At 51.7% G+C, this 25,450-nt stretch overlaps 3 protein-coding genes across 8 annotated transcripts in view; 2 read left to right on the top strand and 1 right to left on the bottom strand.

The window, feature by feature from the left end:
* Nucleotides 1-147: 147 nt before the first annotated feature.
* Nucleotides 148-7,600, top strand: Fat-spondin (extracellular matrix protein f-spondin). Of its 2 annotated transcripts, none has more exons than XM_076820485.1 (12): nucleotides 148-311; nucleotides 3,725-3,913; nucleotides 4,142-4,326; nucleotides 4,592-4,783; nucleotides 4,963-5,249; nucleotides 5,337-5,740; nucleotides 5,836-6,007; nucleotides 6,219-6,468; nucleotides 6,551-6,734; nucleotides 6,801-6,964; nucleotides 7,042-7,209; nucleotides 7,315-7,600. In XM_076820485.1, exons 2-12 carry the CDS (start codon nucleotides 3,733-3,735, stop codon nucleotides 7,393-7,395), a joined length of 2,268 nt encoding a protein of 755 aa, XP_076676600.1. In that variant the 5' UTR covers nucleotides 148-311; nucleotides 3,725-3,732; the 3' UTR covers nucleotides 7,396-7,600. The 2 variants fall into 2 exon arrangements, with proteins under 2 accessions (XP_076676600.1, XP_076676601.1); XM_076820486.1 differs by lacking the exon at nucleotides 148-311 and adding an exon at nucleotides 1,380-1,612.
* The window catches only part of Gkt (tyrosyl-DNA phosphodiesterase glaikit), an 85,716-nt gene continuing 63,377 nt past the window's right edge, over nucleotides 3,112-25,450 (top strand). The window contains exon 1 of the mRNA XM_076820488.1: nucleotides 3,112-3,126. The gene's annotated coding sequence lies outside the window, so the exon portion shown is untranslated. The remainder of the gene's footprint in view (nucleotides 3,127-25,450) is intronic.
* The window catches only part of Trpgamma (Transient receptor potential cation channel gamma), a 75,261-nt gene continuing 57,399 nt past the window's right edge, over nucleotides 7,589-25,450 (bottom strand). For 2 of the 5 annotated variants that reach the window (XM_076820475.1, XM_076820471.1), the window contains exons 4-19: nucleotides 23,916-24,046; nucleotides 22,203-22,437; nucleotides 21,143-21,291; nucleotides 20,469-20,664; nucleotides 17,295-17,465; nucleotides 16,604-16,838; nucleotides 14,960-15,080; nucleotides 14,139-14,423; nucleotides 13,662-13,795; nucleotides 13,441-13,570; nucleotides 13,118-13,313; nucleotides 12,819-13,013; nucleotides 12,497-12,722; nucleotides 11,448-11,822; nucleotides 10,741-11,175; nucleotides 7,589-10,217 (exon numbers count right to left, since the gene is read on the bottom strand). In XM_076820475.1, the coding sequence (XP_076676590.1) occupies nucleotides 10,054-10,217; nucleotides 10,741-11,175; nucleotides 11,448-11,822; nucleotides 12,497-12,722; nucleotides 12,819-13,013; nucleotides 13,118-13,313; nucleotides 13,441-13,570; nucleotides 13,662-13,795; nucleotides 14,139-14,423; nucleotides 14,960-15,080; nucleotides 16,604-16,838; nucleotides 17,295-17,465; nucleotides 20,469-20,664; nucleotides 21,143-21,291; nucleotides 22,203-22,437; nucleotides 23,916-24,046 (3,378 nt within the window). In that variant the 3' untranslated portion in view covers nucleotides 7,589-10,053. The remainder of the gene's footprint in view (nucleotides 10,218-10,740; nucleotides 11,176-11,447; nucleotides 11,823-12,496; nucleotides 12,723-12,818; nucleotides 13,014-13,117; nucleotides 13,314-13,440; nucleotides 13,571-13,661; nucleotides 13,796-14,138; nucleotides 14,424-14,959; nucleotides 15,081-16,603; nucleotides 16,839-17,294; nucleotides 17,466-20,468; nucleotides 20,665-21,142; nucleotides 21,292-22,202; nucleotides 22,438-23,915; nucleotides 24,047-25,450) is intronic. The other 3 variants (XM_076820473.1, XM_076820474.1, XM_076820472.1) reach the window with 3 other exon arrangements.

Raw genomic sequence — 25,450 nt, 5'->3', positions numbered from 1 at the left:
TAAAACTCGAAAAGGGTTGTTAGATATTAAAAATTAAAACCGCCAGAATTTGTGCAAGCGAAGCGCTGTGGAGCCTAGGCGCAAGAGAGTTTCCGCGTCGGAGATTTTTCGAATCGCCGCGGCAGACTTTCCTGACCCGCGATACAGGCCGTCCGGTTCGTCATCTCGTTTAGTCGTGCACGATCGTTCTCACGTCTTACTTAACATCCCCGCTCGCCCAGTGCACTCGCCGCGATTTCGTCTTCTCGGGGCAGTCTGCGCGAAAGAAATCGACGAGATCGTGTCGGTGAATCTCGCAGTGCCGTCAAAAGGTACAATCAAAGTGGTGCAACTTGAAATTTCTCGGGGATCCATCGGCTCCTTTAATTAATCGTTCAATCACAGCTGCTCCTCGATATATCCAACACCCCTGATTCCACAAACACGTTCATTTATCTTCTGATGAACTCCCACGTGCAATTCGATTTGAGAAATTGAGGTGGTTGCGAAACAGTTATCAGGGATAGCGTCCCGATGGAACGTATCTGGCGATTTTTCCGGCATGTTCGTTAAGTAATCGATTTCTAAGTGAAATGTAAACCGCTTCGAATTTGGCCGCAAGCGAAACACCCCGAAGCGGTGGAATCGCGAGCGCGCGTGAAAGGGCGAGCCTCATAAAAGAAGCTGCATCCCGCCTCGTTCCGCCACTTTGCCTGTGCCCGATACTTTTGCGCGTTATAATTGCCACCGACGTGCCAGGGATTCGTTCTAATTTATTCGCCGAGTGTGGTGTAAGTAGATGGAAGTGTGCTTCGATCGCCGGGGAATCTCCTTTAACTTAGCTAATAACGATTACCGCGGTGCTTGCGACGGGAACGGTGGTCGAGACATTAGACGCGGCTGTTGATCGATAGAGGAACTTGTGCTCCAGGAACGAGGGACGATTAGGAACTCTACATCTCCGCTAACACTATCAACTTTACGAGGGCTTAATTGACTGTTCATCCTCCCGTTTCTCTCTGTCCTCGTGGATTCTTGCGAGCGGAATTCCTTCGTCGTTCCTTCGTCACTCTTTCATTGCTATTCCACTAGAAGCCGTCGCGAAACGCGAGCAAACGCGCAATCTTTACGTTAACCACGCACTCAGGGTGTTTAGTGAATCAGGATGTTCGTAAACAGGGAAATTCGTCACCAATCCTCCTCGAATCGATTCCTCCGCGGAATTCGCGGAAATGGTGAAGCCGATCGTTTCGTGGATCGCTTCGCGCAGAAAGGATTATCGCTCGAGGTGCTCGTCACGTCGGACAGTGCTCCGTGCCCGACGTCGCGGCGGTCATTATTTTTAATCGCGAATAGTGAGCGGGCGTCGTGACTAACGCGAAATCCGTCCGGGGCGTGAAACCGTGAGGTCGCGATGGAGGAAATGAGTTCAGCTGCGCTAGTTGCGGATCGCTTTCTTCGCTGGAACGGGGGAAACGCGATCGATCCCCCCCGACAGATTTGAAATTCAATTTTAATAGTGCTCGAAAGATCGGCGCGAGAACGGCGACGGTAAAAGTTCGTCTCCCCAGGGAAATCCAAGGGTGTGGGAGCGTGAAAGTGTGGATTACGAAGGGGGATTGGGTGCACTCTGGTACGCCTTATCAATTTCTATCTTCGCCCGAGAGTGAAGCTGCACTCCGTTGTACCAGAAAAGTTTCCTGGCTTTCGACAAGTAGCATCGCGGAAAAGTTGCTGCCCATAGAAAACTGCACCGCGAAGCTTACAAGGGTTCGCAAGGCCAGAGCGGTCGTAAATCAATTTAGCTCGCTAATTGCTCATCGCCTCGTTGAAACGCGCTTTATCGCGGGCACATTCGGACGCGCTTTCTTATGTCTCGCAGCGGAGCTTCCCTCCAAATTCCATCGTCTCGCTTTTACCGTCTTCTCCAGCAGAACTCGAGCGTTGCTCAGCCACGAGGCTCTCAAGCGGAACGCACATAGGCGGGGGATCTCTGCAGCCTAGAATTTGATTTTGGCCGATACTGCTCCGCTAACATTGTGTCCCTGTTTCGTACATCACCTCCGAGACCGTCGTTCTAGAAACCTACACCTACATCGTCGAGAGCGGCGATCTCGAGAGCCGGTTCGAACTCCCGACCCACTTGCTGCACACGCTCGCGCTTCATCCGATGCATCTCTGGCTCCGCACGATTATTAGCCAGCCAGGCACGTTTATTGTAGCTACTAGTCGATCTCGCCGAGCTGCGCGTGTCTTCGGCAAGATTGATCCCTTCTGCTGTTACGTCGATACATCAAGGGTATCTCCGCTGTGTATCAAGCCTCGCAACGAGCAAGAATGCACCGAGATACCTGCGGATCGCGTTGCACGCTCCTTCGATCGTCATTACGGTCTCCACAAGTTTTAATGAAGCAGTACTTCTATGACTTCGGTGCCGCCTGTATACTCGCGCCATTCAAAGATCGCGGATAGAGAGATACCTACATCGAGATCTCCAGATCTGCTGAAACTAATAACTCGCGTGTCGTCTAAGAGACTCGAAACTTTTGCCCATTTTGCAAGCAGCAGTTCATACTTTGCAGTTCTCTGTTGCAACCAGGGGAACCTCCGTGCACCCCGTTTGAAATCCACTTCGAATGGACAGGAGAATCGTAGAGTGTCTCCGTTCCGGATACTTTCCTAATTCAGTGTCTGCTATGGTTTATGGCTGGGTTTTCTGCGAACACTCCAGCAAATCGGGAGCTCATCTGTCGCGACGCGTTCAAGTTTCTCGACGCTCGTCACGGCCAGTTGCATCGAAACGCGCCTCGTAACTTCGCCTCTTGCGTCATGCCCCGATGAAACGCGCGAGACGAGCCGCGTGTCGCAAGGAAATCAAGCACCGGAGAAACTTCCATCGCCAAAGCAACCGGATCGCTGGAACTGGACCGACGGAAGCGTTTGTTTCAGGAAGCCAGAGGAACGCGACGCGGATCTGGCTTTCGATTTCCCCGTTAATCCCGCTCGTAATCGTGCAAACGTAACAACCGCGATCGCCCCGATACTACTTCTCGCTGCTACCTGCCACTGACCGTTGCGGGTGGATTTCGAACCACTTGAGGCACGGATGCGCCTGCACGATCCGCTCGAAATCTGTTTAACGTGTAACGATTGACCGTGACCAGCGTAGCTTAACTTTGGGGATCCAAGGGCTGGTGTATAAGCCGAAGGGTGTTACGAGTTTCACTGACCAGGTGCTTTTAGTCGAAGTGGGACCGCGGAGTTCGAGGAGTTAGTGGAAAGCTCTTTAAATTATCAGGCCAGCGAGGTGGCCCACTTTAGAGTCAGTACTACCAGTGATGCGAGCGTCTAATGATGTCAGCCGTATATGACACGGCAGTGAAATCGTTAAAGACTTCAAGCTGCTTAGTTTAATGAATGGCCCTGTCTGGAACACGATTCCGCCATCGACTAATAGAATCCCATAATGACTGCGTAATGAAGAACTCGGAACTTCTTTATTTCCTCTTACCTTTCCCTCCTCTCCTCTGTCTCGTTCAATAAGAACGTGAGAACTTCTTCGACCCAGCCCCCTGACAGATACCAGGCTACAAGGGAATTTAATTTCAAAGTTTAATTATTTCTCGGCGTCCACCTGCCAGTCCGCAAAACTCTCGAACCTTCTGTTTCCTCTTGCACTGCTCGAGTATTATAGAACGATGAATATCGTCGAATTAGTTCGTCTGAAACGCATCGATCATTCCAGGCTGCGCGATGTTGCTCCTGACCGTGACAGCGTGTCTGGTGATCGCGGTCCAGGCCGGATGCCCTCTGAGACCGACCTCGGAGCAAACTTCCGCCCGGAGGACCACTGGCGACGGTGGCTACAGGATTCTAGTTAGCGGACAGACTGACAAGTATATCCCGAACGCTGTTTACACAATCAGCTTGCAAGGTAACATCGTTTCCCGCGCGCTTACGGCCAACCCCCTTTCAGAGAGCCCGTGCTATTCAGGTCGCGCGATTACGTTTCAAGCCTGTTGACCTCAAACGCCCCAACTTAGCTAATCTCCTGCTTCTTGTCAACGAAACGGTTAAGCTCTTAAGATGAGATTCTCGATTACAAGTGCGACGGTTTTGCAGCGAGGAAAAGGAACAGACGGTAAGACCAGCTTCGTTTCAGGCTCGAGAACGCACGAGAGGCTGCAACAGTTCACGCGCTTCACGCTGTCGGTGCACTCCCAGCATGCACCGAACAGCCCCGCAGCCAGAGTCGGGTACTTTCAACTGTTCTCCGACTCCCTGACCACCTTCAACGAGGACTGCGTCAATACCATATCCGAGGCTTCCGATTTCCCCAAAACGGAGGTGAATTGATCTCGAAATGGACTATTGTTTCAGCCTATTCGCGGCGGAGAGTGTACAGGGTTGTTCTCCTTTTTTAATCGCCTGAAACCAGGGCTCGTCGCGTTCGATACACGTGGAAATTCGCGAAGACCGATTGCGGATAAATCGGCTGAGGCTGGCTGCTGGCCAACGGCGTCAATGGTGTTTGATGCCTCGGCGTTATCGTGGCCAGGAGCCCGCGAGTTCCCGCAGCGAGACGATAAAACTGTTCCTTACCTTGGCGTAGATCCAAGCGATGTGGAGGGCTCCGCCGCCCGGCTCCGGCTGCGTTATCTTTACGGCCATGGTCCTGGAGAATAACGTGCGATGGTACGCGGAAGATGGTGGTTTAACCAAGACCTTCTGCGAGATGGGGCCCGCGGAGGTCGAGGTCCTCGGCGCCGAGAAGTGCTGCGCCTGCGACGAGGCAAAGTACTCGGTGAGTCGAAGTAGATCTACCTTCAACAGTGGCGGTGGTGCATTTCGAACACGAAAGATAAGGAACAAGTAAAGTAAAGCTAGGGGACCATTGGGCATGAGTATAGGGGACAGTGAATCGGGGGTGAACTCGTAACTGCGTCAGCGGTCTTTCAAGGACTCCTACCTTCCCCGTTCCAGCTGACCATGGAGGGAATCTGGTCGAACGTGACCCACCCCAAGGACTTCCCGTTCTCTGCCTGGTTGACCCACTTCAGCGACGTGATCGGCGGGTCCCACGTGCCCGACTTCTCCTTCTGGGGCAAGGGCCACGTCTCCACCGACGGTTTCAGGCAGCTGGCCGAGTGGGGCTCCGCGACGGGAGTCGAGGCAGAGCTCAGGGCTAACTCGAACAAGCTCAGGACGTTGATCAAGGCTGCTGGACTTTGGTACCCGAACGTAAACAGCAATACGAGCACTAGCTTCAGGTAGTCTTCTTTTTTCAATCGAGTTATCCAGTTTCCGATCAAGCTTGGAAATTGATATGTTTCGCTGTGAAATTGATTTGCCCTCAGGGTGGATAAGAAACACCCTATGCTCTCCGTGGCTTCCATGCTTGGGCCATCGCCCGACTGGGTGGTGGGCGTTAGCAAGCTCAACCTCTGTAGAAAGGACTGCACCTGGACGAAGAGCGAGATCATCGATCTGTACCCGTGGGACGCGGGCACTGACAACGGGATCAGCTACATGTCGCCCAATTCCGAGACGAAGCCTCGAGAAAAGATGAAGCCTATCACCACGTTGTACCCTGAAGATCCTAGAGCGCCCTTCTACGACCCCACTGGAAGACCGATGCTACCCTTGGCCAGGCTGTACTTGAACAGGGAGAAGATAGTCCCGCGTGGCTGCGACGAGGAGGTCCTGCAGCAGCAAGTGGCGCAACTGGAGGTCGCTGAGAACTCGGAGGACACTTCTAGGCGTAGGAAACTTTTCGCGTTTAATCGACGGTGGAGTTTAGAAGGTTTGGCATTGCACTTTCAACTGTTTTAACTGTTCTTGCGTGTTCGAACGAAGCCGAGTGCCAGACCACGGAGTACACCGCATGGTCGAGCTGCTCTGTCACTTGTGGCAAGGGGCTGAGGATGCGCACCAGGTCCTACCTGATGCCAGAGAAGGCGGCAATGTTAAAGTGCAACAGGCAGCTGGTTTCGAAGGAGATGTGCGTTGCATCGGTTCCAGAGTGCCCGTAAGTATACCGAAAAAAGGAACCAGACTCTCATTTGCTTTGGGACGTGATGCTGCATCCACTTCAAGGTATTCTCGAGCTGTGAAGAATGTGTCCACGGAGTAGAGTTGGAACTAGAAACATGATCCAGTCGCGAAGATGCGTCAAAAATGTGGTTTAACGGTGTTCTGTGAAAGATGTTCGAGGAATTTATCTTTGAATCTGGATTCAGGGGAGAAGAAGAGCCGGTTGATGGAGGCCTCCTGGTCCCTAATAACAACGCCTTCTGCGAAACCACCGAGTGGGGCGCGTGGTCCGAGTGCTCCTCTTCCTGCGGGATCGGGTTGAAGATGAGAACCAGGCGGTTCAAGGATCGTATGGGTCGTAAGCGTTGTCCCCACGTGTTCCTCGTTGAGAAAGAAAAGTGCATGGAACCACCCTGCTCGGCTGGCTTAGAGGAACAAGTCGACCCTACTTGCAAGGTGTCTTATCTAAATACCTCTGCCTTACAAGAAAGTACACAGGATCTGCGGAGTCTTCAACGGAGATTTGGATTGGTTTAAGGTAACTGAATGGTCCGACTGGTCACCGTGCAGTGCTTCCTGCGGGAAGGGAGTGAAGCTGAGGACCAGGCTGCTGATGGTCGAGCCGTCTGAACAGCACAAGTGCTCCTCCAAAGTGGAGCTTCTTCAGCAACGGCCGTGCTTGGAGCAGGCTGACTGCACGTTCGACATGGCGACCGCGAAAGGTATCGCTAAGTAGCTTCAGAAAAGACGGGACAGTAAATCTTCTAACGAGTGTCTATTGTTCGCAGTTGTCTGCATGGAGGAGGCAGACCCTGGACCTTGCAGAGGGTACTTCCAGAGGTGGGCGTTCGTTCCTCAGAAGCTCATGTGCGTGCCCTTCGGCTACGGTGGCTGTCGTGGCAACAGAAACAACTTCTTGACTGCTGACGAGTGCAGCAATACCTGTGGCATCGTGAGTACACTTCCATTCAGCTGAAGGCAGTCTGACGAGTGAGTTCTTTGGGTGACGATAAAGCGATCTTTCTTCAGGTACGCGCAATTCTCACTGGACAGCCCGTCAACGGAAGTAGTCCTCAACAGGCATCGGTACTTCAGTCCCCCGCACCAGTCGACTGTCTCGTGTCTAACTGGTCGTCCTGGACACCCTGCAGTGTGACCTGCGGTGCAGGACGTGTCTCCAGCTACCGCACCGTTAAGGTGAGATGCTCCACGATCCAACACCTCGTGTAAACCTGTTAGGCGGTGGAAAGCTGCTTTCTTAAATAGAATGCTCCTCTAACGGCGTCGTTGCTAAACTTTCAGCAAGAAGCGCAGAATGGTGGGCGTCCTTGTCCGAAGAAGCTGCAACGTCGCTCCCGATGCCAGCTCGTACCGTGCGAGTAGCCGATAAACTCGAATCGGGATCAGTAAAACTGAAGCAACAAACACGGGAAATGAAGAGTACCTTTAGCTTGCAAATTGTATCTGGGCGACGCGTTAAAGAGCAATGATTCGACGCTTCGGTGGATTCCAAGTGTTCGATACTTACTATAGTTGTAACGTTCGTACGAGACGATGGGTATGAAATAAACCGATGTATCAGAATAAATGGTATTTTATTAATGGTCGTTCGTGATCTTCCTACTCTCGGCCAAATTATTCATACACGCAGGGCTACGATGTGGCAAACGATGCTTAAATCGGTCTGCTCGCGCGCAACTTCATCTCGTTTCATTGCGTTCGACGATGTCTCTCTTGGTTTACAAATCCCGGCAAGCGAAGGTTCTGAAACTAATCGATACTCGAGCATTTCGCCGCTACGGAGGAACTTCTTTACGTCACCCGTCCACGCGAGATTGGCTTCAAAATTTTCTGTTTAGAAACAAGCAGGGATATTCTGTCTATAAGCGATTAGTAATTTGCCGAGCATTCTTCAAATCGGTATTCTGATTGTTCTGCAAAACTCGTATAGCTCCTGCGATAGTTTCTGAATCGGTGTCGCGAAATAAACGGTAACGCGCGCTGCGAACTGCGAAATTTCGAAACTCCCCCTCGACACGTCACGATTCCATCTTCGCGGCTGGTCACGCTCCACGTGAAACACCTGAACTCGATGGATGCTGTCGGAAACGATACTGATATCGATCGTGAAAAAATTCCGCTAAATTCGTACGACTACTACACGCCCACGGAGGACGGGATCTACTCTTCTCGCCCGGCTTATCTTGTTAATAAAACAGTAGTTGGTTCCGCTTTGTGTTTGTTCATCGTTGAAGTTTCTCTTGTACGCTGTGTCTCCACCACCTCCCGCCATTTTCACAATAATAACCGCTCACAATGTAACATTCACTACGACTTCTGCCAAGTGGACATCTAACTTCACATTTACAACAATAATCTCATAAATAATACACGTAGGCGGTATGGTTACTGTAAGTACGACCTGTCAGGCCCGCGAGGGCGATAAACGCGGCGCCGGTTCCCTCCAGCTGCAATCATCTCGCCAGCGCGTCCCTTCGCGCACCTGACAGCTCGTTAACATTAATAGTAGTCATTATTATCATACATACACGTAATATCTAGGAAGTATTACGGATCCCCGTCTTAGGCCTCTACTCGACTAAGCTACGGCTCGTTCTTTGGTCTCGTGACACTTGTATCTCCTGTCCCATGCCTCGCGAACGACTAAGGGGGAATACCCATTCCAAACGAAACGAACGAATTCTCCGAGAACACGCGACCTGGTACATTGTAGCTAAAGAAAGTAACTGTTTTCGGAAGCTGTGCTGTGTTCGAGGTCCCTCGAACGTCCAGAGGCAATCCTCCTGGACCGTTTCCCCGGTCGTCAGCAGAATCTCGCTGCCGGCGATTCTTCCGGGGAACGACCAGGGACATTGCCCCAATTTCAAACTGCACCGGCTCCCTTCCATTTCTCCCCATAAACAGAACGTAGCAAAAGGCCAGATCTCGCGGAGGCCAGGGATCGTTCGACTGACTGCGAGGACGCTAAGAAATAGAGTAAGGAAGTTCGAATTGGGGGAAGCAATAGAAAAGCACCGATCTTCAAGCAAGACCAGCTCCCTGAATCGGCTAGGGTACATTCCACGTGTACCTCGTTAACAGTCCTCTTTACTTCCCGTTCGTAATGATTACTGTCTCTTAACGACAGGGTGGACGATCGTCTCCCTCTATTTCGTACGAGATCGTTGGACTAGTGGCTGACTAGGCTAGGTTACCGCCGACCCGCTGGCCCCGTCCGCTCTGGCAGTAGAAGTAGTAGGTCACGGGACGGACGCGGAACGGCGTGAGACCGTTTCCACGATCCCCAAGATCCCCGCGATCCGACGAAGGAAACACTCTCACCCGATCCGATCGCTCTCATCGCGGTAGGGAATCGCGTCGGGCGAGCTTAACTTCGACGGCGCGATCTCGTGGATGGACGATGGTCCGAGGGGGATACATACCGTGCGAGGGAAGATGAGAAACGCTGCACGAGATCGATAATCGTAACGAAAGTTCGGCCGTTTCCGCGGGACACTCGGGGACGTTTTTCATCGTGGAAACTTTCCTCCTCCTCCTTCCCCCCCGGGGGAAGGATTCGCGCGTTTGTGAAGGCCGTTAAGAAAGTAACCGATGGTCGTATCACAGGGACCGACGAGGAGTTAATCCCTCCCCGGGAAGCGCCGGGGGTGAGACGCGATCGCGCCGAGAGACGTCGCTCGTCTCCAAGTGTATCAGACTCTCGTTTTTAAAGGGACGGGGGCGGTTCGACGGGTCGGCGCGAACGAGCGTGGTCCATGATTGCCATGGGCGACGCCGCTTATAATATTAGTAATACAATGTACACGTAGCGTTTTCTCTCTGTGTCTCGGCGAGGCGCGCCCCGTCGCGAGAAAAGGCATCATTGTGCGTCTGGCGACGACGACGCAGCCTATCGCGGCTCCTCGCCGCGCGTCGATAGAGCCGCGTCCTCGTCACGGCCTGCTGGCCGACGATGAGTGAATTCGAGTCCTCGCGTATTCGCTAGCTGATCCGTCGCAACGTGCCGACCGATGGATCGTCTCAGAGCCATCCACCGGAGACGTCGTGGCCGGAGATCGGCTCGATGCCCTCGAGCCGTTGCAGCTGCGTCGCCGAGCCGTTTCTCTTCATGATCACGGAGAGAGAACCGCTGGCGACCACGCTCTCCTCGGTCGTCGACGGTGTCAGTGGGACAGCGGTGACCACTGCGCAACAGAGGGAAACGAAACCCTGAAGCTGGCGACGGAGTTCGATACCGTGGGCTCGAATTCACTTGGGGATTTCTTCGTTTCAGACGCAGTCGCTTAGGATTCTGCTGTGCGCATTGCAACTTAACGCGACAGAACAGTGGTGTCTCGAGAGGGGGCTGGGATTTCTGACTCGAAATAAAGTGATCGATATCCCCCTACTACGGTCCCGAATCGTTACCTTCTTTCGAGAGAAATCTGTAGCAATGATTCAGTAACTTGATGCCCAGAAGTTTTCTGCTGAAGCACGGTGTATGTAATTAATTTGTACGAGGAGGAGTAAATCCGAAAAATTGTGAAACATAGCAGCTAAAAGCGTCTTTCAATATCCTCGAGCATCCGTTTGAATTCGAGCCTACGATACTTGTTACTGCATGTCAAGAATCACCAGCTGTTTCGCGCCGAGTCGCGGTTAGACTCCAACGACTTGGATTCCCGTGGAGTACCTATTCCGACAGAAATTGCTGGTAATTGAACTTACCAGGCTGCTCGCTGGCGCTGGCACCCTCGGGGGTGTCGATGCTAGGCTGCTGGCTCTGCGTGCCCTCGTGTCTCCGCGGTAGTATCGGCTCCGGCTCCGCGCCCCTGGCCGGGACGCTGCTGGCCCTCTGAAGCTGTTGCTTCTTCACCTTCGCGACGAGGGCCGCGGCGATGGGATGCATGCCGTTGCCACTCCTGCCCGTGGCCGACGTCCTGGAGGCCGAGAACTTCTTCCGTTTCTTCGGCAGCGCCACGAACCCGCTTATACAGTGAATACGCGAATGCGGCTCCTGATGATGCGACTGATGGGAATGCTGAGGCTGAATGTCTTGGCCAGGAGTCTCCAGGGAGGACTTGGAGTCTGTCGAACCCTCGGACCTTGAGCCACCGTCCTCGGACGCGGGCGAATACATGGAATCCTCCGAACGCGATCTACCTGAGAGACCGAGAACGATTGCTTCTTAATATTCCTCGCTGGGGATTTCCTCATGCGGTGCATTTAAACGCTCCACTGGACGTGACTTGATTCTTAACGCGCGAGCTGATACAGTGCATCCACAGCTGTATTGATATCGTGACCAAGTTTAATTAAACGAGAATTATAATACCACTTTCACCGAAGTAACGCCCGAGTCTAAGTAATCAGCTATGCAAGCAAGTAGGAAGAGACTTGACTCTTCGTTTTCATAAGGAAACAATTGACGATACCTAAGTGGAGCTTACCGATCAGCTTGGACATTCTGCTGACTCTGGCCGCCTCGATGAAGTACTCCAGCCGTTTCTTCTTCGAGCTGCCCCTGATCCCGCGACCCTGCCTGCATGCACCAAGCCCTGGCACGCTGTTGGTGCTGGTGTGATGTGGACTCTTCTTGGGGGTGGTCCCAGGCCCGAAGATGCTGCTCAGAGTAGAGCCGAACAGCTCGTCGTTCTCCTGCTGCAACTGCTGCATCGATTCGTCGACTGGAGGCAGAGTGCCACTTCCGCCCGGCTGAGGGGCGATATTGAAGCCTTTCATTAGACGACGCTCCTTCTGACGGTTCTTCTTGCCCCCCGCACCTATGGACAGCTCTTTAAGGGTACCGTCTATGGGGCAAACAGAAAACCAAAGGACTACGCTCAAGCAGCTACTAAAAAACGGAAGGAAACTTAAAAGAACTTGCGAGGAGAGGGCCGGAAGTGGTGACGAGACTGCCTCGCATCCCGAACCTCGGCGAGCTGCCCAGAAACAATCCTGCCACCTCGGAAGCCTCAAGACTCGCAGTTCGGCACGTGGTTGGTAAAGAAAGCGCCTCCTGGACCTCTCCCCTCGTTACGTGTGCGAGGAACGAGTAAGTTAATCGCGTGCCAGTTAGCAACCGGCGAAATTAGATTCCCCTTTCACCATAAACGTCACGATTGCCGTGGCAATCACGATAAGCGCGTTCCTCGCCCCGAGGCAGCGCGGTCTTCTTAATTTTAAGTCCGCCAGCAGGCAACGGCGACATAATATCCGTGCCGGACGATCCTTAATTGCATTAATTAGCCTCCCGCGGCTCCACCCGCCGGATGATTAATAGCGTTCCAGTTAACGAACTTGGAAACTTTCATCGACGAGGCACCGAAGCCACCCCCTTCCCTCCCATTCTCTATTCGAGTCACGGCAAACGACTCGTCGATGCCGTGCTCGGCGACGAGGGAACTAAAGGATTCTACCAGGCTACGGAGGACCGAAATAATCTGCGCTAGCGAAATCGTTGCCACGGTGCTGACAGTCTCACCAGTTCCAGTACCGCTAGCTGTCGAGGTGTTCATGCCGGAGTTCTTCAGGATCTCGATCAGCTCGCAGCGAAACGCGCTGATGTCCTGCTTAATCTCGTTCACGTCGTCCTCCGTCACCCCCTTGCTCTCGGCCTTCCTCTGCTCCACGGTCACGTAACGCCTCACCAGGTTCCTCATGATGCTCTGGTACCGGAAATCCCTCTCGGAAGCCTGCTTCACTTTCCTCTGCGAACAGAAAGTCGAACGTATTATGTAGTTCATTGATGGTGGGCTTTTTTTATGGTAATTTGGTAGAAAACAACGGAGTAGAACGAATCTCACTCTGATCGTTCGCATGTGCTCCTTCTTCGCGGCCTTGCTGTGACTGCAGAGCTTCCTGTACAACCACTGCCCTATGTACCACACGCTCTTCGGTGTTGGAATAATGTTGAAGGGCGGCGGCACCGTTCCACCCTCCTCGAAGTAGCTGATCCAGAGCTTGCTCCTGGCGAACTTCCATTCGACGTCGGCGCGTTCCTGGCCAGGGCGGAGAGAGAAAGGAAAACGAACGTTACTCGAAACGCTGATACCCTTCGTTCGATTTTACAACGTTTAGGGGTGATACGGGACTCGTCACTCACGGAGATCAACTGATAGGAATGGTTCATCATGGCGATTAAGAGGTTCAGCAGCACGACAATGTTGATCACCGAGTAGGTGCCGAACATCAGCATACCCCAAAACCTGGTGAACGCTTTTATGCCGTCCAGCTCGAAGCTCTCGAGGTCGACCAGCCCGAACACGGCCCAGAAGAGCGTCTGCGCGGTTTCGAACAGGCTGCGCGGATCAAAATGCTTTAGGAGTGGTGTTCGTAAAATTGAACGAAGTTCAAGCGTATCCTTAACCCGACACTTCTGCGCCAGATCCCTCTGGGCAAGCTACACTTGGAAAATGCGTCACGTACTTGGCAAAGCGTCGCCAGACGACGCACGCGTTCGAGTCGGTAGTCACGCTAGCGTTCGAAGAGTAAGCCATCGCTGAGGGGCAACGTTTCTTCTCCATGTCCGCGTAGTACCAAAGCAGTTGATTGAGACCTATCGGGGAGCACCATTGTCGCTGGTTAATTCTACGCCCGCAGGACACGTCTCGATTTTTTTTTTTTGACGGCTAGACGGATCTATTTACCGCAGGAGAATGCGAACAGCACCAGCACGTAGAGGAAGAAGAATTTCATAATGTCCATGACCATCCTGGACAGGGAGACTTGCAGGGGGCCGAGGTGAGGGTTCACCGAGAAAATGTAAACGAGCTTCAAAGAGCTGGAAGAATATGAAACAAGGCGTCACGCTCCACGCTCAATTACGTCCACGGTTAAAGGGCGTGGAAATACAGGGCCACGCTTCACCGTAAAGTAGAATTAATGCTGAAACGGGCGATCCCTAATTATATCCGCGGGGAATTCACGCGGCGACGCGCAAACGGCGTTTTGAAACGCAGAAATTCCTAATTACCGTGGCAATTAACACCGCGTAATTTCCGCGCGCTCCGAATGAAGCGGGGCGTATTATGTCAGCGAATAAACGTTCCGTTTCTCTGTTCGATCGAAATCGGTTCATTGAGCAGTGAATAAGTATGCTTCTTATTTAGCGAACAATAATCAACCTGAATATATTGGCGGCGGAGAAAAGTCCCTCGGATATGAGCATCGGGTCCCACGTGTCCCATTGCTCGCGCTGCAGCTCGACCACGGATCCCGGCGCCTGGTTCTCCATCTCCTTCTGCACCCTGTAGTATGCCACCACCCTCAGGGCGACGGTCGCGACGTACAGCGAGTTCGTGACGAAGTCGATCACGTTCCACATGTCGTTCACGTACTCCCTCAGCCCCACGTCCCATAGCTGCTTCACCTCGGACCAAATCAGCCCTGACACCCACGCCAGGATGAACCTGCGATACACGTCGACGCTCACTTGGGCGACCGCCGATCTTTTCGCGAAACTTAAGCGTCCAGCGGGGTTCCTCGGTGCGCAAAGATCCTCCAGAAGTACGATTTCGAACGCCACCCCCTCGTTCCCCCGTTTAGCTCCAATGGAAATCATCTCGAGAGATACTGCGAGAGGCAGGAAGCTCGAGCGTGTTCATTACGTTCGAAAAGACAGTTTTATTTGGAAGGAGTGTTTATTCTCGCTTGCTCGACTTTTTCCTGCTTCGGGGGATTCGTTGAGTCAAGGGGATGGCGTTTGGAAGCGGCGATCGAGGAGTTTCAAGCGCGAGAGGCTTGGATATATGGCTCCGTGCTTGGTCCACTTTTCAGTCTACTCTGTCGTTTCACGCAAACATGTTTACCAGCGTTCTACCGGGCTTTAGAATGAACGGAGTTCATAGGATGCTGAGAGAGCTTGCCAGGCGTTCGTAGGGGAAATAACAATCGACGTCAGTTCGATTCTTCTCGAGGAAATATGTAATGAGAGATAGAGGCTTACCATTCGACGATTGTCGGCGCAGCACCCCTTTTCGTAGGAGTTTGCTCTTGCTCCACCATGTCGTGACCCATCCAGTTTCCAATCACGCTTTCTATCCTTTGGCTAGCCAGAATCAACATGACTGCAAGCAAATGCAAATTCCAGCTGACGTTCGTGACCATTTATGCCACATCTTGTTAGCTGCGATGGTGTGTCTTTGTTAATACTCGAAAGGATGTCAAGAATAAAAATTGCAATTGTGTAACTCATGGAACTTAAGCATTACAGAAAACTTGGAACGTTTAAAGCCAATTAGCCTTTTCGTTTAAGCAAAGCGACTCTTATACTTGCCACTTTGTCGCAAGCACAGACACGCTGAAGCTATTCAGGCGTGCGCTCTCAATTACTATAAAATATGTACAGAATGTGAAGAGTAATCAGTAACACGACGGTCCATCAACGCTCGCGCCCCGAGAACCCCGAACGAGACCCTTCGCTAACCAAAACGCCTTCAAGGGAGCCACGAAAAAGCGCCCGGCCATGGAGCTAGTTAGCAGCGTGCAATCTCTGCTCTGGCGGGCACAATTCGCCCCAATGTCGTCGATCGAGGCGGTAAAACGAGATCCTCTACGTCTACAACCGAGCCAAGCGCGTTCTACGGCCCCCGGGATTAACCCTGTTCCCGTATAATCTCCCGAAATTCCTCGCGTCCTCGACGAGTACGTTACCTCCGCTCGGCGTCACTCAAAATATCGTTAGCCTAACTTCGGGGTCAATTACCCTTTTCGAGGATGCCTGGAGAGCCAAGAGCACAGAGAGCCCCCGCCTTTGCCCTGGTCCTTTCAGCGAATATCCGCGGCCAAGTTTCCAACTGCCGTCACACGGGAATCCCCGATGGTCCCGCGATAAAAGCACGCGCAAGTGGCCCGTGCGGCGAGGAGGCAAGGGTAGACGCGACGAAGGAATACGAAGCAAAGGCGTTCGTCGCTGGGGGAGCCGCGATTCTGACCAAGGATCCCAACGAACAGGGGGAATCAGTCACAGGGTGTTCCCATTCGACCAGCGAATGCGAGTGTGTTTACGGTTGCTCGGTAATGGTGGCTGATGACTCGAATTTAGAGCGTAGCTGAGCGCTGCTATTATTGGTAGTGAGGGCGGTATTCGCGAGCCGCGGGCAGCCGGGGGTATTTGTAAACTGTTTAGAAGCGGCCCCTGATGTTTGACTCGCCGACGTGCGGAAAGGTAAAACACGTCGCAGGAAACGAGGTCGAGCGCACTCGATAAACCTTCCGGATGGAAAGGCGCGAAATGTAAACGGACCTTCTTTTATAGGCTTCGTTATAGAGAAAAACTCGGGCTCTTGAGTGCTGTACGCGTCGGAGATGCTCGCTCGCACTTGGAAGGTAAGAGACAGAGGGCGACAAGAGGGTGCTTGTGCTTTGTGTAACGCGTGGGAGAAGCAGGGAATACAGTATTGTCTTGAACTATGAACGAAGTTTGTGTCCCGAGCTAAGGCGAACGCTGTCCTCTCTATGCGGGGCACTGTTTCCCTCGCTCATCCGCAGTCGGCATCATTATACGTGTGAATGGATTCTCAGAACTTAGAGGAAATTTTGGGTGCGTGAGGTGAGTGTGTATTATTGTCCACTGCGTGTAGGTACTCACAGAGGAAAGTGAAGTAAGAGGCCGAGTGACAGATGAACTTGATGAACGGTTTCCTCATCGTTTGCCCCACGACGCTGTGCGGCGCGATGATGTACGCCACGCTGAAGAAGGGAAAGAGCACGCCGATCCTAACGATCTCCAGCGCCTGCAGGAACATGTTTTTCCGGCGGAAGCCCGGAAGCCCCTCGTACCAGATCGATGCGAGTAGCTGCTGCACGTTAGGATGCGCCACGAACTGGAAATCCCGAGATAATCTGATATCGGTCGACAGTTTCCGGTCATGTCGCCGGGAAATTGTACTTATTACGGTCTAATTTCGGGGATTTCGATCCCTCCGAGGCTAAACGAGATTACTCCGATAGCCCTTGGTGGTCGAATCCCTTTGGAACGATTCGATCGAACCTCTAGTCCTGGTCGAACTTTACGCGAACAATGAAATATTTACTCTTCAATTATCGAAAGTGGACTTGAGACTCTGCAACGTCGCAGCCACTTGCTGGAGAACTGGGACTCTTAATACGCTCACTACTACACTGTGAATTTTGTCAATCGTCTGGCACAGAGAATCTACACGCGCTATATTTAGGGTAGTTTTATTTTCTATGCTCCCAGAAATCTCGTTGACGTTTAATCGCTCGAGAAATGCAGGTATATTATTTTGTAGAAAAGAAGATGCGTGTTTCTCCGTTACCTTTTTCTGTCTGAATTTGATGGCAAGCTTGAGGCGATTCAGGTGCATCCTCTCGCCGTGCTCGAAGGCAGGCCCAGTGGGATCGTGGTTGAGCAGGACCTCCAGCTCGTAGGAGCTTCTAGTGTGATCCAGCAAGGCAGTGGCGAAGTCCTGACACTGTCTCCTAAGCTCCTGGAATCACAACGTTAGTGTCTCCAGCACGAGATACTCTCAAAGTTCCGCGAACTACAGCAAAGTTGCGAAGAGGTACCATAGAGGCAAGTATGTCATAACTTTCATCAACGGCAGCTCCTTTCTCGCTGCACTTGAACGCAGGTGCGAAACTTCTTGTTAGAACACAGGTAAGACAAGTGTCGAGTGTCTTTTCCCTCGAGCACGATCGAACGCAGCGTCGCAATCCCCGGAAGTCTGTTTGCAGAGCAAGAACACTTGGAATTCCCTTTCGGCAGAACAGTGGAAGCGCGTCGCGTTACGTTTGAAAAATAACAGCAACGAGGAAGGTTGAAAAATTTGAATTACAGCTTGATTCCTCGTCGATCGAGCATTCAGCACTCGACGGACGCCATAATGAACGAGACCGACTGGAGAAATATTGAACAAGCTCGGGGGCGCTTCACTGGCTCGGCGGGATGGCGAGAGAGGAAGAGGGATCGGACAATAATTTATTTCCCTTCGAGCGCTTACCGGTCACTTGGAAGATTTAAACGATCATCTCGAGCAATCTGTAACGCGTCAGGCGTTATTGCGTTTAAATTGAGGAGGGTCTATTTAATGGCCCAGGAAAGTATCGCCGCCGCCGCCGATCGTCCGGAGTACATAATCCCGTTCTGCAGAATACGGATGGAACCGAAGAGAACAATTTATCTGCAAGTGTCCTTGAGTATTTTATGAAGTATCGGTCTGAGAAAGACGTTCGGAAGGCTCGCGCTCGATAAACGGTCATTTGGGGTTCGGGAAAAAGGGCTGGAAGAAGCGGCGGGAAGTTTTTATCCGTGTAAAAAGAGGAAGACGAACGAGGGTCGACCTCCTGTAATCTATTCTCGTTAATCGTTTGCCGATCCTGCGACAGGCTTAATCAATTCGCTATCAGGGATGAATTATTTTAGCCCTCCGCGTCGTTCAAAGCGAACCAAGCAGTCCACGAGATCCAAGTTCCGATACAGGCGGCGAACAGAAGGGAATATTAAACGCGCTTCGAAGCTGCTTAACTTCTGCGAAGAAGCGCGAACAAAGGCAGCGATTTTCAGTCAAGAAATGCGTTTAGAGTGGGCAAAGACAGTATCACGTGCATCCTCATCCACCAGGCTCGTATTTAGCGGCTCCTCGCCAAGACAAATGTTTGCCACATCAAAGAGACACGCCGAACAGTGCAAACGTTTGCTAATATCACCGAGTACGCGTGTACCTTGCCGTCACTAACCTTAACGAGACGGTAATGCCGTGCACGAAATTGTGACAAAGTTTTCCCCGTACCTCGTTCCTTTCCGTGTGGTATTTCCAGGCGTTCGTCCCGCTTCCGACCCACGCGTTCCCCGTTGTTTACACGAATTAACAACGAGCACATTCGCCACGCGGGAAAGGCGGGTCTTGAGTCAACAAAGTCTCGCCTCCAAGAAATAAGCTAAAGCTGAATAGAACTGAGCACGGAGAGAATCGTTGCTTCTGCCTTTCACTTTCCACGCGCGTTTCCTTCCTTTCGTCGTTCGATCGCAGTTTTACCCTAATAAACTCGTTCGCGTGATTCGCGGAGAGCTGAATCCCTGGCTTCCCCAAAGACGAAGTAGTACAAATCAATATTCGACACCTCGGGCACTAGTTCCGGCTTACTTCACTGACAGACACCTCAGGTGCAAGATTGAAGCGGTGAAACTCAGTCGGTTGCAGGTCTTCGATCCACTCGACTTCTTCTCGAACCTCGAAATTCCATCATGTCGATGGAGCTATGAATCTCAAAGTTCCACCGAATTTTCGAGAGCCGCGCGGTTTGGGAGATCACTCAGAGACAGGAACATCCTTGCTGTCTAAAGCAACGTAACAAATGACTAGGAAATCCGGCAGGAGAGACGGGCCTATACGTTTCAGCTGTCTTGGTGGCGGAGCACGCTGTCGTTACGTGTTTCTCGAGGAGCTTTCGGCGACGCTATTGTCGTTGCTTTGTATCCCATTCCCCTAATGCCTTTCGAAGACGCACCGTGCTATCGTACCTCGAGGTACCTCGGGGCTTTTCTCAGCGAATCGGGGCAATTTGTTTTCGATGCAGTCGAAACGAGGGAACAGGAGTTGCCAGGAACGGCTTCGAGAGCATAAACGGCGAAGACAAGGGCCAGATGCACCGACGCGAGTTTCGTTTCGCAGATTTACGGGGTATCCGCGAATGTGGTGGGAGAGAAGAAAAAAAGGAATCGAACACGGAGGAAAGTAGGGCAGACAGGACGGGGAGAAGCTCCGAAGTTCAGATGTTTTATATTTCTTCTGGTGGATTCGCAGACACTTTTTCGGAGCGGGATCGTGTTCCCACGATCAAATTGAATTTCGCGGTCTTTTTTGCAGCGCTGCTGGGGATCTTTAATGGAGAGCCACAGTTTCCCTCTTATTTCACTTTTTTTTTACCTCCGGAGCTTTTGATATCGGAAAAACCGAGGGCTAAAGTTTCTTATCCTCGCAAGCACACGTATCCCCTCCACTTTGTTGTTTTTAAGGGTGGTACCATCTGATCGATGATCCTTTTGAATTTCCGCCAAACGGCGATTGAAAGCAATGTGCCTCGGGAAGCTGAGTTAAGGGGATAGAAAAGAATTCGTCTCGTAACAGGCCACGTCACGGATGGCCTGGATCATGATTCAGCGTTGTATAAATCAAAAGTTACTCGAGCTCGAAGCTTGAAACTTGCTGGGGAAAGCTTGGCAAAATCTATGACGTGGGTGGGATAAGAATGTACCATTAATTTAAGGAAAATAGGTGATACGCAAAATTGGTTGAAATAAGGAGATCTTCCATTACGTGTTGTTAAAAGATTTCTGCACTCGTTATATCGGCTCTGACATCTTTAGTTGATACTCGAAAACTCGGTTATCGGGAAGCGCAGAAAGGTGAGCGATTGATTGTAATAATGCTACCTCGCATTCTCGGAACGGAATTTCTAGTCGTTACGTGAAAAACGTTTTCCCATCTCACCTGGTATTCGCATTTAAATTCGTGCTCGAGAAAGGAGAGCCTTCGAAGCTCCCAGGAGAGCTGAAAGGCTGTCAGAATGGGATCCTTTGAGGAAAGAGCTATCAAGGACGGCGAAGCCAGCGCCCTGTACGAGTTTATCCTGCTCCTGGAATGCCTCAGGGAATCCTTCATTCTGGATCTCACGCACTCGTCGCACCTGTGTAGGAAAACCAAAGGCAACCAACGTTACGGCAATGGAAAATTTATTAAACCACACGTGCACGGAGGTTCCCCATAAATATTTCTCCTTTTCTCTCAATGTGTCATAGACTTCATTACTCGTTGCTAACCAACTTTGAAATTCCGATTAGGTGGGGACAGGTTCATCGTTCGTGATAGTCGTACCGCGATATTCGCTGGATGAAATTGCACCTCATCGATGGGGGTGAAACATCGAGGTAATACTACGGCTACCCCAAGTAATTAGTCTGCTAGGGGTCTGGCCAAAGATTGCACGAGCAAGAAGGTGCTAAACCATTAATCAGAATTAATCAGAGCGAAGTAATACATTTAGCGCGGGATCGTGGCCCTCCGTTGCCTCCGACTTCCCCCTTTATCCTTTTTAAGTAAATGGCAAGGCTGAACGATAAAGTAGTTACAGGACTCCTAATTTTTCTTCCGGAACGCTCACTCACCCGCAGCGAACATCGTGAGGCTCCGGCAGTGCAGATCCACGATCCAGGAGGATCTTGATGATCTCGTAATTGTCTCTGTGAGCCGATAGAATCAGGGGAGTAATGTCGGGCGTAAAGGTGGCCGTGTCTGATGGTCGTGCTTCCCAGCTCTAAAAGGGCGAAACACAATTTACAAAATACAATTTCCCTTCAAGTACACTCAAAGGTATGCCCCTCATAATCGCAGACGCATCGAACGTGCAGAAATGACCATCTCAAGACCGATTTAAACGAAAATCACTCGAGGAGCTTTTATTTTCGCAGCCCCGGGACAGTTGGCTTAATAAAATACTAGCAACAACGCGGCAATTATTCTCCAAGTTTCAGGTATCTCGGGAAAGCCGATTAGAACTCTAGTCCACGCTCCCGTGTCGCTCTGCGCCTTCAATTCTCTTCCCAACTCTTTTCCACTGCGATTCGCGAGCTTCGACGAGCACGGAATCCAGTCGCTCGCTTTTCATCAGGGGCCCACCTTGTTGGAACGAAAAAGTCCAGGCTACCCGATTAAAATGTGGGTCGAGCTATTCGCCCGACGGAGAATCTACTTAACCGTCCTCTCGTCCGGCTGCACGAGCGCGAGATGAAGGCTGATGCGCGATTCGAGCGAGGAATTTTCGTTAACTGAAACGAAATTGCCTCGTCGGCGGAACGTGATCGTGACTTGATTACGGAGCGAAACTTGTTGCCGGGGGAATCAAAGTATCCGTCGATGATGGGAAAGATTGGAAGATCGGGTGGCGATGCAAAGAAGCAGAGGATCCTAAAAGATAACGTCGAGCTTGATGCTGCTTCCAACTAAACGTACCGACAGATTTACATTTTCTAAATTCTTCTCTCTAAAATGCGCTTCCCGGGAAATTCAAAGTTTGTCGAACACTGCAAGCGTCTCAAAGTTAGCGCGTAGGAAATTTCGATGAGAAACGGCATCAAGCTTAATACGATCCGTTCTAAATGGCTTGCAGAGAGAGTGAAAGTAATGTGGATGGAGATCGGCGTAGGCAGTTGTTTGAAAGCGACTAACGTGAGGCTCCCCGTTTCTATGAAGGCTCTCCTCGTGCTCGAGAAGGACCTCGACCGCCTCGACGAATTCCTCGGAGATGGCGTGGAGGAGGGCATCCTTCGTGTCGACCTTGTGCTCGATCAGAAGCTCCACCATTTCCAGGTTCTCGTTATCGATCGCCATGAGCAGAGCCGAGCGTCCCAGTGGATCCACGCAGTTGATGTTTATTCCGGTGTCGGGGGCCGACTGGAGCATCCTGAAACATCGTCGGTGCACACTCGCGCCAAGTGGTCATACGACTACTCTCCCTGTCGTTAGTATGTTATCTTTTTTTTTCCATTCCTACGACCCAGATCCTCCATTCCCACCCGTTTAGGTTCGCGAGGCGAGGCGGACGAATCCGGTTGGCGAGCGTATTTCGGTGTCCCGTTTCCGAGCCAGCCAAATGAGAATTCCGCCGGCACCCTCGTAGATCGCAATCGGCATTAATTGCGCCGTGGGTAGGACCGAGCGTCACGGTAAGAATTCCACGAAGTTTTCAGGATCGCCCGGGACGATTGCTCGCGGGATAATTAGATCCTTTTGTCCGTGGCCGCGCGAGGGCAGAACGTCTGCCGCGCCTTTGACCTTCTCCCGCGAGATTTCTCGCCCCCTTTTAACGCGCCAGGCCCACATCCGACAGATTTCTGTCCGGTCGCGTACTCATTTGCATGGAAACAACGCGATAGCGCCGCCCGCACCCGTTGTTTGCCGCTGGATCTCGCGTCGAGCTTCAGCCACAGTCCCGTTGCATGCAGTGCAAAGAACGGGGGCTGCTTTCCGCTAATTCTCGCGTCACAAAGATTTACGTTCTCATGGCTGCGGTACCTGCACGGGGGAGGAGATATTATCGAGGAAACGGAGCTGGTAATCCTCTCGACCGATGTTACCTTCGCTCCGACACGTTCATTCTTCTCGGCAGACACGTGCTCGATCAGAAACGGACGTAACGAGGGACAGAATCCCTAATATCGCGAGGGGATGTTCGGGAGACGCACGTGTCTTATTTGCGAATGATTAAACGCTCGCGTGCACATGCACGCGTGGACGTGGGTACGTGAAATCCGATCCGTGTAACGAGCAATCACGAATGTTCTTCCTTCGAGGATACGACAGGGTGGAATTGGCACGTGCGCCAGGACAGGATCTGTCGAACTTCTCGGAGCACGGACAGGTGAATTATCTTTAATTAGAGCGCGGGCGTTTGCACGAATTGGTGGATCTTCACAGGGGTCGAATGGATCCTTAGTGTTATACATCTTCCGCGACAATTTGGCACTGGAGTTCGATGGGAGTGGATCGAATGGAACGAGGTAACTGTCCCCGTTAGCGATCGCGTCCTCCTTACTGACCATTCGCTCTTACTTTCCGACGGAAAGCTGGGAGGAAGTAAATGTACGAGAATTTTCTTGATAATTCATATTTCGAGTTCAATGACGAATGCTTGCTCTGAAACTTCGATAATGGGGACATTTACCTTGCGGATTTTCTATTCGTAAAGCAAGGCCCTCTGAATTCGACGCGCTTCTCTGAGAAGCAAAAGTTGGGAGCGCCATTCCCTGATCTGAATCGCACAAGTTCGACTTGGCAAAAAGAGAGAAACGCTTCGAACTCACATCCCTCTCGATGCTCGTCTGTTTTAAGGGCTGTTACCGCTCTAACGTACGACTCGGGGGGGATTTCTGAGTGTCTCACCTTCGCACGGAGGCCACATCTCCGCGTTCCACCGCGAGAAGATATTTCTTCTCTAGGTGGGACAGACTGATCATTTCCTGGTGCGGGCGCACCACGTTTTCTTCGTCCGTCATGCCATGGATGCTGTGCCTCTGAAACCATCGCAACTTTTCATTACACTCCCGCAACTAGTCTCGCGGAGTCCGCGCGGAAAAATCAAGCTTCCCTCGGTTTTATTTCATCTCCGTGCGTTTCGTCGCCGCTGCGAGACTAATCACCGCGCGTCACGCAAGTGGACACGTTCCTTCTGCCCTCGTTTCACTCCCTCTTGTGCAACACGTGAGTTACACCAGAACTCCATTTACCCGAATGAATTTTGTCCCAGTGCCCGGTTCACCGAACATGTCACTGAGCTCTTATTATCCGAACCCGAAGCGTACCATTAATTTATATAAACTCGTATCGTTGCGCAGTATACATAGAAACATTTCCTTGCGATACAGTTATCTCCCCGTTATGTCCCCCGACATGTTCGGATAAACAGAATCCCGCTGGATGCTACTACGGAAATTCCTGAGCATCGAGTAACCAGACATTTCACATTCATCGGTACATTTCTACAGTGTCTGTATTCCACATAAGTAGGTACGTAGCAGGATTCTCCCGTCCCACGAAGCTGTAAAAAGCACTAAGAGCTCCTCTGATGGTTCTTTCAGAAGAAAAGCCAGCAATTCTTCACGGCAAGCAGAGCGATCGTAATGGTTATTGATCGAGGGATGAAAGTTGGGTGAACGATGGATGGAAATTAGGATGATAAATGTGCCGCGACGTTCGACGCGGTCGCTTAAACACGCGGCCTCCGCCACGCGAACCGGAAGCCCCCGTACGTAGAGGGAAGAGGGATCAAGGAGGGTCCGAGGGCTCGATTTAAAGCGCCTCGCGATGCTATCGGAATTCCTGATGCAGCTCAGGGTAATAATCTGCGGTCGGGATCAGTGCTGTGGACGTGCCGCGATGCGTTCTCGAGGACTTGCACGATTTCGGAGGTCGTTGGCCGCTTTAACCCTAGATTCAACGTCGATTCGACGCCGATACGCCGTGAAATCGGGTAACTGGTTCATCGATGACAGACCTTATCGCGAGCGCAAAACTTTTGATAGCTGAAGGATTGGCGAGGGTGCAGGTTAATGATGTTGTGGGAGAGGTACCTTTGCGTCGCTATTCAGGGATTCCTTTTCATCGCGCCTTTTTACAGAATATCGTTGTTCAAAGCTTTAGTAAAGCGGAGCATTGACTTCGACTGCGAGTTAATGACTTTCGTGCACGGCTCCCTGCACCCGGGAGAATTTAAAGGGACAAGAAAAACCGTCCCCCAATCTTTCCTCGGCGCTTTCCCATCGCGATCGTTCCCCCCGTCAATTGTATCCCAAGGCGCGCGCATTATCGCGGAAAAAGTAAATCGATCGAGCTGTTTTGCAGCATCGTAAAGCCCGGATCAATCGAGCGGTCTCTTTCATCGCATCCGCGGGCCCAATAACGCCGTTTAACGGCCGCGT

Source organism: Andrena cerasifolii, chromosome 9, assembly GCF_050908995.1.
Source record: "Andrena cerasifolii isolate SP2316 chromosome 9, iyAndCera1_principal, whole genome shotgun sequence".
Lineage (NCBI taxonomy): Eukaryota > Metazoa > Arthropoda > Insecta > Hymenoptera > Andrenidae > Andrena > Andrena cerasifolii.
Note: the sequence above shows the minus strand (reverse complement) of the source record. Positions and strands in the feature narration are given on the sequence as shown.

Excerpts from the sequence above, each read along its gene's own strand:
- Fat-spondin (XM_076820485.1), top strand. The coding sequence starts at position 3,733 with ATGTTGCTCCTGACCGTGACAGCGTGTCTGGTGATCGCGGTCCAGGCC. Across the intron at positions 6,735-6,800 it reads CGACATGGCGACCGCGAAAG|TTGTCTGCATGGAGGAGGCA; the intron begins GTATCGCTAAGT and ends TATTGTTCGCAG. Across the intron at positions 7,210-7,314 it reads CCAGCTACCGCACCGTTAAG|CAAGAAGCGCAGAATGGTGG; the intron begins GTGAGATGCTCC and ends CTAAACTTTCAG.